The sequence below is a fragment of the Cydia fagiglandana genome, chromosome 3 (genome assembly GCF_963556715.1).
Source record: "Cydia fagiglandana chromosome 3, ilCydFagi1.1, whole genome shotgun sequence".
Classification (NCBI taxonomy): Eukaryota; Metazoa; Arthropoda; class Insecta; order Lepidoptera; family Tortricidae; genus Cydia; species Cydia fagiglandana.
In genome coordinates, this window is record NC_085934.1 from 16,177,388 (window position 1) to 16,193,774 (window position 16,387).

At 37.3% G+C, this 16,387-nt stretch overlaps 2 protein-coding genes across 2 annotated transcripts; both read left to right on the forward strand.

Moving 5' to 3' along the window:
- Positions 1-74: 74 nt before the first annotated feature.
- LOC134680559 (uncharacterized) lies at positions 75-3,489 on the forward strand. Its single transcript, XM_063539672.1, has 6 exons — positions 75-231; positions 349-534; positions 1,017-1,149; positions 1,295-1,461; positions 2,064-2,168; positions 3,254-3,489. The coding sequence occupies exons 1-6, from the start codon at positions 196-198 to the stop codon at positions 3,407-3,409; spliced, it is 783 nt and encodes a 260-aa protein (XP_063395742.1). The 5' UTR covers positions 75-195; the 3' UTR covers positions 3,410-3,489.
- A 1,117-nt stretch (positions 3,490-4,606) lies between these two features.
- On the forward strand, positions 4,607-9,059 carry LOC134680283 (leucine-rich repeat transmembrane neuronal protein 3). Its single transcript, XM_063539386.1, has 3 exons — positions 4,607-5,017; positions 5,672-5,911; positions 8,179-9,059. Exons 1-3 carry the CDS (start codon positions 4,799-4,801, stop codon positions 8,965-8,967), a joined length of 1,248 nt encoding a protein of 415 aa, XP_063395456.1. The 5' UTR covers positions 4,607-4,798; the 3' UTR covers positions 8,968-9,059.
- Positions 9,060-16,387: the final 7,328 nt, after the last annotated feature.

Below are 16,387 nucleotides of genomic sequence, written 5' to 3' on the forward strand. Positions count from 1 at the left end.
ACTTTCATATGGTAACATCTTATTGGAACTGTCAATTAATAAAATTTGCGAAAATTGCGAATGCGAATCGAAACATCAAACAAGACGCCGATAAAGCGTTCAAATCAAAATACTATTTATTGTTATTTAAAAAATATTGTAATGACGTACTTTAAATCCTGATTAGTTAATATATTTTATACATAATAGGCAACTATGGCAGACCTCTCAGAAGTAGAAAGTTCAGGACGAGTAAGTCTACTCAAATCTTAAATTCATATTTTGTTTATAACAAAATAAATATTACTTTGTTTTGTTTTTCTACTTTGCAATTGTAAATCGGAATAATCATATGTTTTTAAATTCCAGTTCTCTAGGCCATCGCTAGCGCAAGTTAAGGCAGTAATAGACTTCATGCAAAAGCACCCTGAACTAGCTAACAGAAAGTTTCGATATGGTATGAATCACGAAAAATTTAAGAAACTATGGTTTGAACTATCTAGTATGGCAAATTCGCTTAATGGAGCTGTAAAATCCACTAAAGGCTGGATAAAAGTAAGTAGTCCATTCTGTCCATAGTATGGTATTGTTTATTCATATTTTTTAAATGAACAAAAACAAACAAGTTTCTAAACACACTGACATAAACAGAGAAAGTATTCCCCAAGTTATGCAATGCTTATTTATTTATTTATTTATATAGCCCTTTATTCTGAACATGATTGTTGGTTTTTAGTTTTGAATGTTTATATGAAGTCTCTTGGTTCAGTGTGCCTGTCGGCAAAGGCCTCCTCCAACTCCTTCCAGTATTTCCTCTCTCTTGCCACCCTTGTCCAGAGTGGTCCCACTGTGAGTATAATTTCGTCTTCCCATCGTGTTAATTGAGGGCCTTGCGATCTTGATCCATCTGTAGGGTGCCACATGAGAATTCTTTGGCTCCACTTCTCTGTCTTGCATCTTATAGTGCTTATTACCTTGAAGAAAAATTGTGTGAATGTAATAATTTTGTATTGACTTAATTTTATTTATTTTTCTAGTTTTGGTCAGACAAGAGGAGAAGTATAAGGCTAAAACAAAAGCAAATAGATGAAGGAAAACTTGATGATAGGCTGACACCATTAGAAAAGAAGATTCTAGAATTAGCGGTAGCCGACTATTCAATATCAACTAGTAAGTAGATTTTTGTAAAGTTGAATATTGCCTATTATTCTGTTATAAAGTAATTGCAAAGAATTTAATATTCAATATAAGTTCTAAAACTTTAAACCCAACTTAAATAATAAAATAAATATATATTTTGTTTAAATACTTTCAGAGAAAAAGAAAGGTGTGAAACAAGAACCAGTGAATGGAGAGGATGATGAAGATTCTAATGATGACTCCTTCCTGAAGGAGATTGAGGAGATGGAGTTCCCCGGAGAAACTAGCAAGCTGCTGGTCACAGAGGCTGATGAGAGGCAAATGTCTATTATGGAGAAACTGGTCAGTCTCTATCATTTTGAAGAAAAAAAAGTTTAACCTCCTAAGCGCCACTTTCACCAATCCACTAATCCTGGGTTAAACGGTTAAACCTGGAGTTACCATGGTTTCAGTACAATTAGACACTAAGTTAACGGTTTAACCGCTTAACCTTGGGTTAGTGGGATGGTGCTAGTGGCCCTAAGGCATATAAGATAAAAACTTTGTCAGTGAAATTCGAACCTACAACATAACATATAGGGTTGTTTTGGTTTTGTTCAAAAATTAAATGAAACAAATGGATCTCTGTTCCAATTACAAATTATTTAAATTTCATTGAACTAAATAAGTCCTACTATAGGGACCATGCGTATTGGAGAGTCTGCCATCTTGTGGCTTAAATCTGAAAGATATAAACATTAAAAATTTTTTTTGAAAAAATTATAAAAATGTTAAACTGCAACTGAAACCATGATTATTTATTAGATAGAATTTCAGAAAAAAAAAAACAATCAAAGACAACAGTAGACAATAGATAGTCTTATAGCTAAAAATCAAAAGGTACCTATTTACTCATACTATACCTGTATTATTATATTTATCCATATCCATTAACTATCCCGCAGGTGGAAGTAATGGACCAACAAGCAGTTGCCATGAACCAGCTGGCACAAGCCTCCCTCAGCAACTCCAAAGCTATGGAACGACTGGCAGAGGCATCACACATACAAGTATGTATTCACCAGTTGCTAAATTTGAGCTTTGTACGCAACTATGACCAACATACATCAGTGCGATAATTATACACTTACTACCTTCTGAAATTTACATGGGCCACGCATTTTTTATTTATTCTTTATCTGCCTATTTTACAGTCAACATCAAAGATATCTTTACACCAGCCATTCTCAAAGTGTGTTCCGCGGAACCCTAGGGTTCCGCAAAGCCTCTGTTGGGGTTCCGCGAAAATACTTGTAAACATAAGAAAAAAACAATAGCCGGTCGACAGTGACGAACGAAAATATTTAGTTTGGGGTTCCGTCAAATATTTCGCTTTCCAAAAGGGTTCCGTCACCAAAAAAGTTTGAGAACCGCTGCTGTACACTTTTGCACCTTATTCCGTTGCAATAAGATGCAAATGTGTAAACATATCTTTGACGTCAACTGTATACACACTCGAAAAACACAATTACTCCTCTAGCTATAGATTAACTGGAAGAGATCCCTCTTAGAAATACGTTGGTCTTTGTACTACACAATTCTGTTATATCAGATGTAATCAATATTTCTTTTTTCGTACAATAATGTTTACTTAACTTACATAATTGTAAAAATGTTAGAAATAAGAAAGATTTATGAAGAATAAGAATCTCAAACATTACGAAACGTATGTCTGTCGTGCCACAGAATAAATAATAGTACTAAGTACAGAAGACTCACTCTCTATTCAGTCTCTAACAAAACGCGTCTGTTACGATGAGCACAGATATGGCTGTTAGGTGGCGATAGCGCCACGCGCGTCTTATGGCAAACCCCAAAATTGGGGCCGAACGGATACACTTTTAGCTACCTGTAGCAAAGCGACGAAATCGCGGAGTGAGACACGCCTGGTCGTGCTTAGGTCAAATATTTATCATAATATACCTTTAATATATTTTTATGCTTTTATTATAACCCCTCATCGCCCACCTTTTAAGCTTAATTTTGCATCGAATATAACATTGGTACTGGTAAATATCTTGCTTTTGTGTCAGGGTCATGATTCGTGGGTCCGACGCTTGAAGTTCGTTGGGTTAAACGTAACTAATTTATACAGGCCCTAGCTGTGGACAGACTCGCGAACTCGTTCGACAGCATCAGCGCCTCCGTGCACGACGTGCGCAACGCCATCATGAGCATAGACTACACCATGAAGCGGTGCTACAGCGCCACAACCACGCAGCACAGGCAAAACTCTAATATATTTAGTTAACTGACATGTAGTTCCTATCTTTGGTATTGTGTTTGTGCAATTTAAGTTAGTTTATATCTTAGAAGGAATAGCAGCAACTATACTAACGGCTCGGCCACGACATCGAGCGACTTGCGACGGCGGGAGCGATAACCATAGGTTGGAGCGAAAGGTCCGATCGCTGTGTCACGCTCCAACCTATGGTTATCGCTCCCGCCGTCTCAAATCACTCGATGTCGTGGCCGAGCCGTGAGACGTGTAAATATAATTTCGGACGTAAATTTGACGGATGGGGTAGATGGCGCCAATAATTTCCGGTAACTGGATTGTCCGACGTTTTATCCACTACTTATAGTTATAACAAATACCTGTCCAATTTGCGGCTGAAATAATTGGCACTAATTTATGCGTTTAAGTATTCCTTTGTAGGTATTGGGAAGCAGTTAATTGTTAGACATAATGCGCGTTCGGTCCTGTCTTATGGCTAATCAAGTAATAAGGCTAATTTACACTGATGACTCCTGAGTCAATACCAATCCCTGGATCGAATAACTTTTTTTTTCTCACAAATTATCCGGTAAGGTATATTTTTGAGTTACTGGATTGAATTGTTTCTTACTTTTATGCGTTTAATGGCTACCCGCTTTCTCAACCCCTATGTCCAACAATGGATTGCTGTCCGATGATGATGAATTTTAGCGAGTTTAGAGCTGATACTTTATTTTTTGACATAGTTTATAATTAGCCTTATAATTTATAGCAATGTAAGTATCTACCTACTATTTATTAATTGCCTACTGAGTATTATTGAAGATATTTGGTGTTGCACTTTACTTCAAACTACAATTTATTGTCATTATGTGGTCATAATGACTATGTTTACCCTTAATTTATCATTCTGTGAAAGCCGCTAACGTAGTCAAATGAATGAGCGTGCCATATTGATTTTAGTACTTTGAAGTAAAAAAAATGTTCAGATAAACGCGCAAACCAACTACGAACTATGATTGTGATTGCCTAGAAGTAGGAGCATTATTTTAAGGTCCAATGGATTATGTTTACACTAATATACTTTATATATTTTAGCAATATCTCATGAACAATTATACTCATTATGAAATATATATACTTTTATTACTGATCCTCTATCTATCTATTTATATTTAATCACCACACCACACCTACCTACACGATCTAAGCACATCGGATTCATAAATGGAGCACGTTCAAAACAAAGATTGTCACGCCGTTATCTTATCTCTTTATACCCCGATAACGTTCTTTTATCGCTTATCACGCATCATTGCTCCATTTTGTACGAAATCGTCCATGCGTCAGTATCGCTTCTGTGAATTATCTCATAATGAAAACGATTTGTGCGAAAGAAACTATTTGGACGAAATATAAAAAATGGCGTGGCAATATGTAGTGGTGTTAGTATTTTTGTGTAGTTATGTTTGTGGTCAGTTATGCCCTAGGCAATGTGATTGTGATGTGTCGAACGGGCTTAATCGGGCCACTTGCGAGGGGCAAAATATAATCAGCATGGAGGTGGGAGTGCCCAGCGGAGTGCAGGTCTATAGTCTGAGCCATAATGTGATAAGTGGATTGGAGAACTATTGCTTCAAGGTAAGCATTTAGTGGCAATGTTCTTAACTTATTTACATATAGTATAAATATTATGATAGTAACTGTCACTGTTACGAATGACTCACGATTGTCACCAATAACCTAACTAAGGGTCGGTTGCACCAAATCGTTTGTCACCGTTAAAGCGTTGGCACAGAATAAATAATAGTACTAAGTACAGAAGACTCACTCTCTAACAAAACGCGTCTGTTACGATCAGCACAGATATGGCCGCTAGGTGGCGACAGCGCCACGCGCGGCTTATGGCAAACCCCAAATTTGGGGCCGAACGGATGTACTTTTAGCTACCTGTATAGCAAAGCGACGAAATCGCGGAGTGAGACACGCCTGGCGTTGGCTAAATTTATTTGTATGGGAAATTTCATACTTCACTGCTGTTTGATGTTAATCAGTCTGTTAAATGTGGTTGGTGCAACTGGGCCTAAATCGCGTATTTCTATGGTCCACCTCGACGTTTCGGACGTTTTAGTACTCGTAGTGAGTTGGTTATTTGCCATTGCTGATCTAACTAGTCAGAATAATGACTATTTTTGTGATGCATGACTGCATAAGATAAGCCACTTTGCGTAATCAACTCATATAACATTTCCTGTTACTAGTCATGATAATGCATTACAACTTATTTGTTTTCAGGAAGCAGGTATCACTTCAATAGAAGTGCTAAACCTATCATACAATCAACTATCTTGGATCGGCATCCACGCGTTCGCGGGCCTGGATAAGCTGGTGCACCTGGATTTGAGCAACAATCGGCTGAGGGCGATGGTGATGGACCTCTTCTTCGAAACTCCAATGCTGGAAATGCTGGATTTGTCGGGAAATGTTTTTGAGGAGCTCAAAAATCAACCTTTAATCGACCACACAAAGTTGAAAGTAAGTCAACTTATCCGAAGTATCTAACAGAAATGTTGAAATAGAGCCAATATTTTTTTCTCAAACATGCAATGAAATATTGATGTTATGTTCCTTATAATAGGCTGCGAAGTATGACGTTGCAGGTGCGGCTAGGACAAAAGGTATTTAATGGAATTTCATACAAATCTTGCAGGCCTAGGCCGGCAAAGTCCTCTTTTTTAATTTTCATTTCACAGATATTTGTGACACAGCATCGTGGCATTCATCCATAAAAAAAAACTAGAGGCAGTAATGGCTTTATGGTTCGTAATGACACTGCCACTACGCCTATAAAAAAAAACAAAAAACAATGTTTGCTATAATTTGCAGTTTTATTTGTATAAAATCAACATGAACTTAATAAATAATACATTCTATAATTTTATAAATTTAACTACACAAATAAAAACATTTAAAATATTTCATCTAAACGTTAGCGGTAAAAAGGTCTACTCAAACACGCGTAGTTATTTTTTTTTATTGTTATGGAGGTAAAGTTGAAAAATTTTCATTCTGTTTTATTGGATTTATGGTCCGTTGTTGATTTTTTTACTTTAATATGAGTTCCGACGAAATAATGAAATTAATTGTAATCGTAGGTGTTGGAATTGGCAGCGTAAGCAGAATTGATTTATATAACTTGCTGCCTCTGCCGCCAAGTCAAAGACGAGGTATGTACAGTGAAACCTGGTTAATTGGAACCTGCATAAATGCAAAACCTCAATAATTGCAACCAAAAGTCCGGTCCCGGTCCCTCAGACCAAAAGGCCTCTATAATTGAAATTTTGGAACCTCTATAATTGCAATTTAGATTTTAGTGCTTTTCGTAATTTTGCCTCTATAATTGACCACATCGCAACTTAAGACCTCTATAATTGACACTGTGCAAAAAAAATCCGCTATTTTTGCTCTTGTTTTTACCTCTATTATTGAAACGAGTCTTGCTTATTACCTCTATAATTGATATAATGTAGTTGTAGACAGCAGAAACAATATTTTAATAGCAATGATCATTTTATTTATATCTCCATCCAGAATTTAATTTAGTTATTGGGTATCTATCACAGCCTGTAGTAGGTGAAATAGTTTTGATCAATAAAAAACAAAGTATGCTTTCTACATTCTAATAAAACTTTCTTCTACAATTCAAGGGAATTTTTTAAACCCAAATGATAAGAAAATAAAGTGGTAATTAATGTAGTGTAAAAGTGCAAGTATAGACAGAAGCAATGTATAGACCAGAAACCCAGAACGTAAGCGTGTAAATCTACTTTAAGTGGTTATTTGCACCTCCATAAAAGAAATTTGTCAGAACGCAACCTCTATTAATGAAAACCTCTATAATTGACATAACGATTTTTTGAACCTCGTTAATTGACACGACCTGCTTAAATGAAAAACCTGGTTAATTGACAAAAACTGGCCGGTCCCTTGAGATTGCAATTATCCAGGTTCCACTGTATATGGTTGCTTATGGCAATTTTATTATTTGAGAAACTAAGAAAAATGGCTTACAGTTTCTTAGGAACAGTTTTGTGGCATATTTTAAATGAATGTAACTACAAATTCATCAACACTGTGGAAATTATACTTATTTACTCCATGCATAAAGCAACGATGTATGTGAAACATGATATCAATATGAAAGACTATGTAAACTTATGTGACGAAAACGACAGTCAGACGGATACAAGGCGAAAAAATCAAAGATACATGAAAATATACGGGTAGTAAAAATACACGACTCGTGTAAAACATACGCGTAATAATGATATAGGTACGTGTTGGTTATATTTTGGATGTAGTTTACTTTTAGTTTTTTCTATAAATAAAACTTGGTTTTAGTGGATTTTTTATTTTATTTATTTCATTGCATGTTTGAGAAAAGCACTATACATACCTCGGCGGGAAATGGGGTTGCCCGCGCTCAGACCTATCCGGCCTCGCTTCGCTCGGCCGTCTATATGTCTTCGGCCGGCAACCCCTTTTGTCCCGGCCTCTGTAGTAATGTACTATTAAAACGCTGTATAAACAGCAGTTTCACTAGATGGCGTTCACACACCCTATAAGTGAGCCCCAAATGTGGTAGGTCTGGGATCTGGATTGCCCAGTTAGGTACTATATGAATGACGCTGATCACCTTATAGTGGGGCTCTTAAATGGAAGAACTATTTAAGTGCTATATTTATTATTAGTCACAATACATTTAAATCTATTGATATAACACATTTCTTATTCTATTACAGGTGTTAAACCTCAACAACTGCCGGATAAAGTCTCTACCAGACAGAATATTCAGCCGTTTACCAAACTTACGTAAATTGGATTTGAGCGAAAACTACCTAATTTCTTTAAACACGGAAGTCCTGAAACCACTACGGAAACTCGAGAGGTTAGAACTACAGAACGACTACTGGAACTGCGACTCTAATTTTATGGCAGTAGAAGCTTGGATAACATCACATCGCATCAGCTATAGGAAGAAGTGCGTCAGAAGATCCCCTAAAATGTTTGAGAAAATTATATCGGCAGCGCCCGTCGAGCGAACAGATGTCAACGTTAAAGACGTTTGGAACATCACTTCCGAGAAAAACGAAACCCTGCCTATTCTAAAACCTACAAAGCAACTCACATGGTACGAGAAAATTGACAGAGAGTTTTCGTCGTCGCAAGCATTTATTATAGGATTGGAATTAGGGTTAGCGATCGGTATAGTGGTCACTTACATTTGGTTACGCTCGTTATGCGGGTGTAGACGAGTGAATTGCACGCGACCTCAAACTAGGAGGCAGAGGCGACGAGCGCAGAGGGTGGACAGTGATATGAGGACGAATTTACTGTGGAGCAGTGGGATTAATCCGGATTTGGAGACTCCGCCGTCGTATAGAAGACAGTTGTCGCTGCCGGACCGCAGCGTGCCGCTGCTGTACGGCGTGCCGGGCCACCGGGAGCCGGTGATCCACGCGGACGCCATCCGCGTGCCGCGCGGCGAGACTCCGCCGCCGCCGTATCATGAGTGTAGAATCAACATATAAATGCACTTGAAATGATGACTCATATTGTGAAAACATAAAGTATCTTTTGTTGTGATATTGTGCAATTATTATATACGCTTGTTACGTGTGTACTGATTTTGATAAGATTTTTTTAAATGTAATATTATAATTTATATATAAATAAATAAAATTACAGGACATTCTTACACAGATTGACTAAGTCCCACGGTAAGCTCAAGAAGGCTTGTGTTGTGGGTACTCAGACAACGATAAATATAATATACAAATACTTAAATACATAGAAAACACCCATGACTCAGGAACAAATATCTGTATCATCATACAAATAAATGCCCTTACTGGGATTCGAACCCAGGACCATCGGCTTCGCAGGCAGGGTCACTACCCACTAGGCCAGACCGGTCGTCAATCGGATCGGATCGGATCGGTCGGAATATATGCAGTAGCAGATATACCAATATATCCAATAAGACATTCAAATAATGGTTGACTGGTATACAGGGTTGGGCAGTATTTCAATTACATGTATTTGAAATACGTATTTGAAATACATTGTAGTATTTTGTATTTGTATTTCAAATACTACCTGGAAAAGTATTTTGTATTTGGTATTTCAAATACTGCACTCACATGTATTTTGTATTTCAAATACTTCAAGCTTCAAAATACATTTCTACAAAATACATTTTATTAAATTCTATGATCCTAAAATGGAACGTTTTTTTAAAAATATAATGTACAACTTGTACGAGGGCAAATATGTACCATGCGCGAGTTATTCTGCGCGGAACTTTTCGTCAACAGCCAGGGGATAGAGTCATTACAGTAGTTTCCGTCCATGCTCTAGTTTTCGACCACTTGACAGATAGGCAAATAATATATTTCATTTTTAATTTACTATTTGCAGCAATGTAGGTTTATATTCAAATTTCGTCAAGTGGATGAAAACTAGAGCTGGACGAAAACAAGCGCAATGACCCTATACGTTTTTAGGAAAGGATATTCGTTAAACAAACTAAACGATTAGACAAAAAGAATTAAAAGTATTTTGTATTTTGTATTTGAAATACATTATTTTAAACACTGTAATTTGTATTTTGTATTTCAAATACCAGTCACCAAAGTAGTTTGTATTTGGTATTTCAAATACTTTTAAAAATGTATTTTGTAATTTGTATTTGAAATACGTGGAAGCCAGTATTTTGCCCAACCCTGCTGGTATATAACGCCTTCTGACATTAAGTCCCTAATTTGTACTTTCGTATATTGTAGCATATAAAAATGTTTATATAAAATATTATGGATATTAGTGCTTACAATCTATAACGTCGAGTATCTCTTGTTAAACTTTTTTTCTGCTGCATCAATGAGGAAATAAAAGGAAATGTATTTTATATTATTTATTTTAATGTTTTATAAATACCGTTATCACATTTCTTTTAAATATAAAATTTGTATAATCTGTCATAATATAAAAACATATTTGCTAAGTCAGACTCATAGAAATATTGTTGAATTTAAAATAAATCCTTTAAATCTAAACTGATATAATAATTTCGGTAACTATATAAGAATTTTGTACATAAAATAACACAACCTCATGGCAAATTGTTGGATAATCACGAAAATAACTATGGCATTTCCATGGCAATATTAAATTAGTTAAACATAAAGGAATGTACATTTTGTATCCGGTGTTATTTTGTTGAAATAAAAAGCTACAAGATTACTACAACTACTGTACAACATAAAATCTATTTTGGTTCTAAAAGGAACATACACAGTTTAAAAAAATGCAAGTCACCATATACATTATAAACGTAAATAATTGTCAAAATAATAGTAAAATACTATAAAATGCTATTTTGTTATAATGCAAAGGCAAATTATCAAATATGTATTCACTGTTACATCATTGTATTCAGAAAAAAACTACATATCGTAAATCCTAATTTAGATTTAAAAACGAGAATGAAGTTACCAGGCACATCGTGGCATATTTTCATTTCGTCAATCAGCCAGTGTCTTCTCTTGCCGAAATACCTAATATTAGTCGTTGTATATGTATACATTTGAATACCATATAAATCAGAAAGTCATTTACTCGTAGTGTCAATTTGTATTCGACTGACTAAAATCGAATCCATATATAAATTCGTCTGTAGATTGCATAATTTATCGATATGTTAATATTAATATTTAAAACCTGAAGGAAAACTTAGCTATACATATTACGTTATAATCAATTTGATCACTACATATAGGTTTATGAAAGCTAAGGCCACCATCATTTCATACTGCGAAACACATACGTACGTTTCATTATTCTACCCATATTTTATACCATACACTCACTCAAAACGATCAGATCATCAATTTCACACAGCTAGCCAACTAAGGGGTCATCCATTAATTACATCACACGTTTAGGGGGAGGGAGGGGGTCAAGAAAATGTGACATATTGTGACATGGGGGAGGGGGAGACACAAACTTTGTGACGTCACTTTAACTTCATCAGTAACCGAAAATTTAATTAAATTATTTTATTCACTGTACAATTAAATAATAAGTTTTTAAAACGATAATCGTTTTTATTCGTTAAATTTTCTTTCCTAAGCAGTTTTGGGTTATAAAATTACTAATATTTATATCGTCAAAAATATTTTGATAAAATATTAATAATACTTACTTACTTAAGAGCGCTCTTACAAGAAAAGTCGAAATAATGCAAAATTGATGATACTAGTCGACGAAATTCAGGACTTTGTGCTCATTATTAGAAACAATGAGTACTTGTTCCAGTAAAAGCGTCTTCTTATCTTTTTAAATATCGTTGTAAATATTAGAAAAAGGACTTATTAAATTAGTAATGAATTTTTTTCTGATGGTCGTTTCCGAAAAACACCGTGAAGCACTGAACGGCAAGCTCTTATTTGGAAATGTTGAGAAGTTTACTCTGCTAAACCTGGCTATTTTGTATTACTAATACCCTGTACTTTAGGCATATCAAACGATATTTTTCCTACATACCTTTGAGAAAGAGAAAATCAAAGTAAAACGAACTCAATTTTCTCTCCGAAACAAGTGTCAATTTCTACGAAAATCTACTTAATATCGAAGTCATTTTCATACTCAAGCAATCTGCAACGTTTGCTTATACTGTTGGTATACATTAGTGTTTATGAAATTCTACTATAATTTTTTGGCAATTTTTTGAAAACTGCTCTATATTACCGATGACGCGCGCTCGCCAGCTCAGTGCCGCGGCAGAGCTTGTACAGGCAGGACGTGTGTCGGTCGGCTCCGCACATTTTCAACGGCGACGACGAGGTTTTTTATCATTGTGTGCGGCGGGCGCCGTGTAAAACGCTATACTGTGTGCGTGTAAACCGCAACGAGAGACTTTGATCCTAGCACTGTTTTTATAGTATTATAATTTATAATGGTACAGTTTAATAAACTACCGGACAGGATTAAAAATATTTGAAACGACCTGACATTCTATATGTATTTATTTGACTCAAGATAGTACTCAGGGTCTGATGATGGAGCCGGAAGGTGGTCACCGGTACCAATCAACCATGCAACTAAACCACTTTGTGTTTAGGCTCGTTTTATTCATCTCAACAAGATCTTTGACACAAGATAGTACTCAGGGTCTGATGATGGAGCCGGAAGGTGGTCACTGGTACCAATCAACCATGCAACTAAACCACTTCGTGTTTGGGCACGTTTGATTCGGCTCAACAAGATCTTTGACTTAAGATAGTACTCAGGGTCTGATGATGGAGCCGGAAGTTGGTCACCAGTACCAGTCAACCATGCAACTAAACCACTTCGTGTTTAGGCTCGTTTTATTCGTCTCAACAAGATCTTTGACACAAGATAGTACTCAGGGTCTGATGATGGAGCCGGAAGGTGGTCACCGGTTCCAATCAACCATGCAACTAAACCACTTCGTGTTTGGGCTCGTTTGATTCGTCTCAACAAGATCTTTGACTTAAGATAGTACTCAGGGTCTGATGATGGAGCCGGAAGGTGGTCACCAGTACCAATCAACCATGCAACTAAACCACTTCGTGTTTAGGCTCGTTTTATTCGTCTCAACAAGATCTTTGACACAAGATAGTACTCAGGGTCTGATGATGGAGCCGGAAGGTGGTCACCGGTACCAATCAACCGTGCAACGAAACCACTTCGTGTTTAGGCTCGTTTTATTCGTCTCAACAAGATCTTTGACACAAGATAGTACTCAGGATCTGATGATGGAGCTCGAAGGTGGCGAAGTGGTACCCGTCTATCATGCAGTGTTGGCATCAATCTGAACTAAATCAATCCGGATTGATCAATCGAATTGACGCGTCAATCCGAATTGGTCAATCCGAATTGATCAATTCGAATTGATTTAATTCTGATTGACGCGTCAATCCGATTGAATCAATTGGAATTAACGCATCAATCCTCAATTCGGATTAAATCAATTCTCAATCTAGATTAACCTAGGGTCCCTTTCCCTTCCCTAAGATTAGTTTTCAAAGGTGTCCTTTTTAAGCACTTACTTACTGGACTTAAAGTCGATATCTGAGGTTCCCAGAGGTTCGAAAACATGTTCCTGATGTCAGTATTGACTGATGTCCCTTTTAGGGACATTTTTCGAAATTGGCCAATTACGTTCATATTCGTAATCGATGTCGACCATAGGTCCCGAAAAATGTTTCGCGCGTCAGTATTGAAGGATGTCCCTTCCATTTCGGGACATTTTTTTAAATTGATCGTTGGCACTTTAAAACGATATCTGAGATTTCCAAAGGTTCCGTAACATGTTTCCGACGGCAATACAGACGGAGTTTCCTTTTTTTTCTAGACATTTATGGGACATTTCTTCCAATTAACCGATTGCGTTCAAAATCGATATCTGAGGTGCCCAAAGGTTTCGAGACATGTTTCTGACGGCAATACCGAGAAATGACCTTTTTTCAGCAGGGTGGTGTAATGCAGGTAGTAAAGTAAGTACGCGGCTAAAGTGTAGAATCTAAATATTGCCGTTGAAACCATATTTTGCACCTCAGATATCGATTTTGAATGCAATCAGTCACTTTCAAAGAATGTCACTAAAATGTCCCAAAACAGGACACCTTTCAATATTGCAGTTGAAAAAATGTTTAGAAACGTCTGTTTACCTCAGATATCGATTTTAAACGCAATCGGGTAATTTCTAGAAATGTCTCAAAAAAGGACATCTCTCAATATTTCCCTCGGAAACAAGTTTCGAAACCTTCACCTCAGATATCGATTTTGAACGCTATCGGTTAATTTTAAGGAAAGTCCCGAAAATGTTCCAAAAAGGACATCCTTCATATAGCCGTCGGAAACATGTTTCGGAACCTTTGGTAAACTCAGACACCGCTTTTGAACGCATTTGGTCAGTTTCACAAATATGGCCTAAATAAAAAGGACATTAGGTAGGTACATACAAAGTAATCGTCAATCCGAATTGACGATTGAGGATTGACCGATCAATTTGAACTAACGATTAGTAATCGTCAATCTTCAATCAGTAGATTTAGAATTAGTTTCGTCAATCGTCAATTCGAATTGATCGGTCAATTCTCAATCGTCAATTCGAATTGATTTTTTGCCAACACTGCTATCATGTAACTGAACCACTTCATGTTTGGGCTCGTTTGATTCGTCTCAACATGACCTTGGACACAAGTTAGTACTCAGGGTCTGATGATGGAGCTGGACTGTGGCCACGGGTACCAGTCTACCATGTAACTGAACCACTTCGTGTTTGGGCTCGTTTGATTCGTCGCAACAAGATCTTTGACACAAGATACTACTCAGGGTCTGATGATGGAGCTCGAAGGTGGCGACGGGTATCAGTCTATCACATAACTGAACCACTTCGTGTTTGGGCTTCGTGTTTGGTTTATCACCTAGTGTCAAACATCTTGTTGAGACGAATCAAACGAGCCTAAACACGAAGTGGTTTAGTTGCATGGTTGATTGGTACCGGTGACCACCTTCCAGCTCCATCATCAGACTCTGAGTATCACCTAGTGTCAAAGATCTTGTTGAGACTAATCAAACGAGCCTAAACATGAAGTGGTTTAGTTGCATGGTTGATTGGTACCGGTGACCACCTTCCGGCTCCATCATCAGACTCTGAGTATCACCTAGTGTCAAAGATCTTGTTGAGACTAGTCAAACGAGCTTAAACATGAAGTGGTTTAGTTGCATGGTTGATTGGTACCGGTAACCAACTTCCAGCTCCATCATCAGACTCTGAGTATCACCTAGTGTCAAAGATCTTGTTGAGATAAATAAAACGAGCCTAAACACGATGTGGTTTAGTTGTATGGTTGATTGGTAATGGTGACCACCTTCCAGCTCCATCATCAGACCCTGAGTACTGTCTTGTGTCAAAGATCTTGTTGAGACGAATTAAACGAGCCCAAACACGAAATTGTTTAGTTACATGATAGACTGGTACCCGTGGCCACCTTCCAGCTCCATCATCAGACCCTGTGTATCTTCAGTGTGAAAGATCTTGTTGAGACGAATCAAACGAGCCCAAACACGAAGTGGTTTAGTTACATGATAGACTGGTACCCGTGGCCACCTTCCAGCTCCATCATCAGACCCTGTGTATCTTCAGTTTCTTGTAACTTGTTTCTTGTAAATAAGCGAGTACCTATAATTTCTTTCGAGTAATATACGTTCATAAGTACGAGTATGGGGCTATTCATAAATTACGTCGTTTCAAATGGGAGGAGGGGGGGGGGGGGTCTGGACATCGGATGATGGTAGCATGACGTAGGAGGAAACAGAGTCATCCGAAGCATGATTTTTAGATGATTTGAGGGATGGGGGGGGGGGGGTCAAAAATAGATGACGTAATTTATGAACAGCCCCTATGTACATTTGCACTGCATTTAGTATTTTCGTACTTACCAAATAACAGTTTTAGGACTTTATAAGTTAAGTACAGTTCGCGATGGATCAAGAATGTTTAATCCATAATTGTAGTGCGAGTGTGGTAGAAGGGATCGGAATACTGAGCTCGCACGGCCTGCCGCAGCGCGTAAAATACCTAAACTCGCTCAACCCCGAAATGTAATAGCACTCTTAATTCGATTTGGCAATTTCGTAGAAAAAATGTGACGTCACACTAGTGGGGAGGGGTTTGCCAAATGTGACCAAGTGCGACAAGGAGGGGGGGAGGGGTCAATAAACCTAGAAATTCGTGTGACGTAATTAATGGATGACCCCTAAGGCGACTGCCCTGCCCCTCCATAGTAATTGATTGGCCATTGTCAACAAATCAGAAAGAAACAAGGCAATATAAGCCTTATTGTTAAGAGTGACCAATAACTATAGTAGTCACCCTACAAATCATAATATATCGTCAGACGCAGAAGGGCGTCTATTCAG

What these genes read in the sequence shown, in the direction of transcription:
- LOC134680283 (XM_063539386.1), top strand. Translation starts at nt 4,799, where the DNA reads ATGGCGTGGCAATATGTAGTGGTGTTAGTATTTTTGTGTAGTTATGTT. An exon ending in TGGAGAACTATTGCTTCAAG is followed by an intron (nt 5,018 to 5,671) that starts GTAAGCATTTAG and finishes ATTTGTTTTCAG; the next exon opens with GAAGCAGGTATCACTTCAAT. An exon ending in TCGACCACACAAAGTTGAAA is followed by an intron (nt 5,912 to 8,178) that starts GTAAGTCAACTT and finishes ATTCTATTACAG; the next exon opens with GTGTTAAACCTCAACAACTG.
- LOC134680559 (XM_063539672.1), top strand. Translation starts at nt 196, where the DNA reads ATGGCAGACCTCTCAGAAGTAGAAAGTTCAGGACGA. An exon ending in CCACTAAAGGCTGGATAAAA is followed by an intron (nt 535 to 1,016) that starts GTAAGTAGTCCA and finishes TTATTTTTCTAG; the next exon opens with TTTTGGTCAGACAAGAGGAG. An exon ending in CAGAGGCATCACACATACAA is followed by an intron (nt 2,169 to 3,253) that starts GTATGTATTCAC and finishes TAATTTATACAG; the next exon opens with GCCCTAGCTGTGGACAGACT.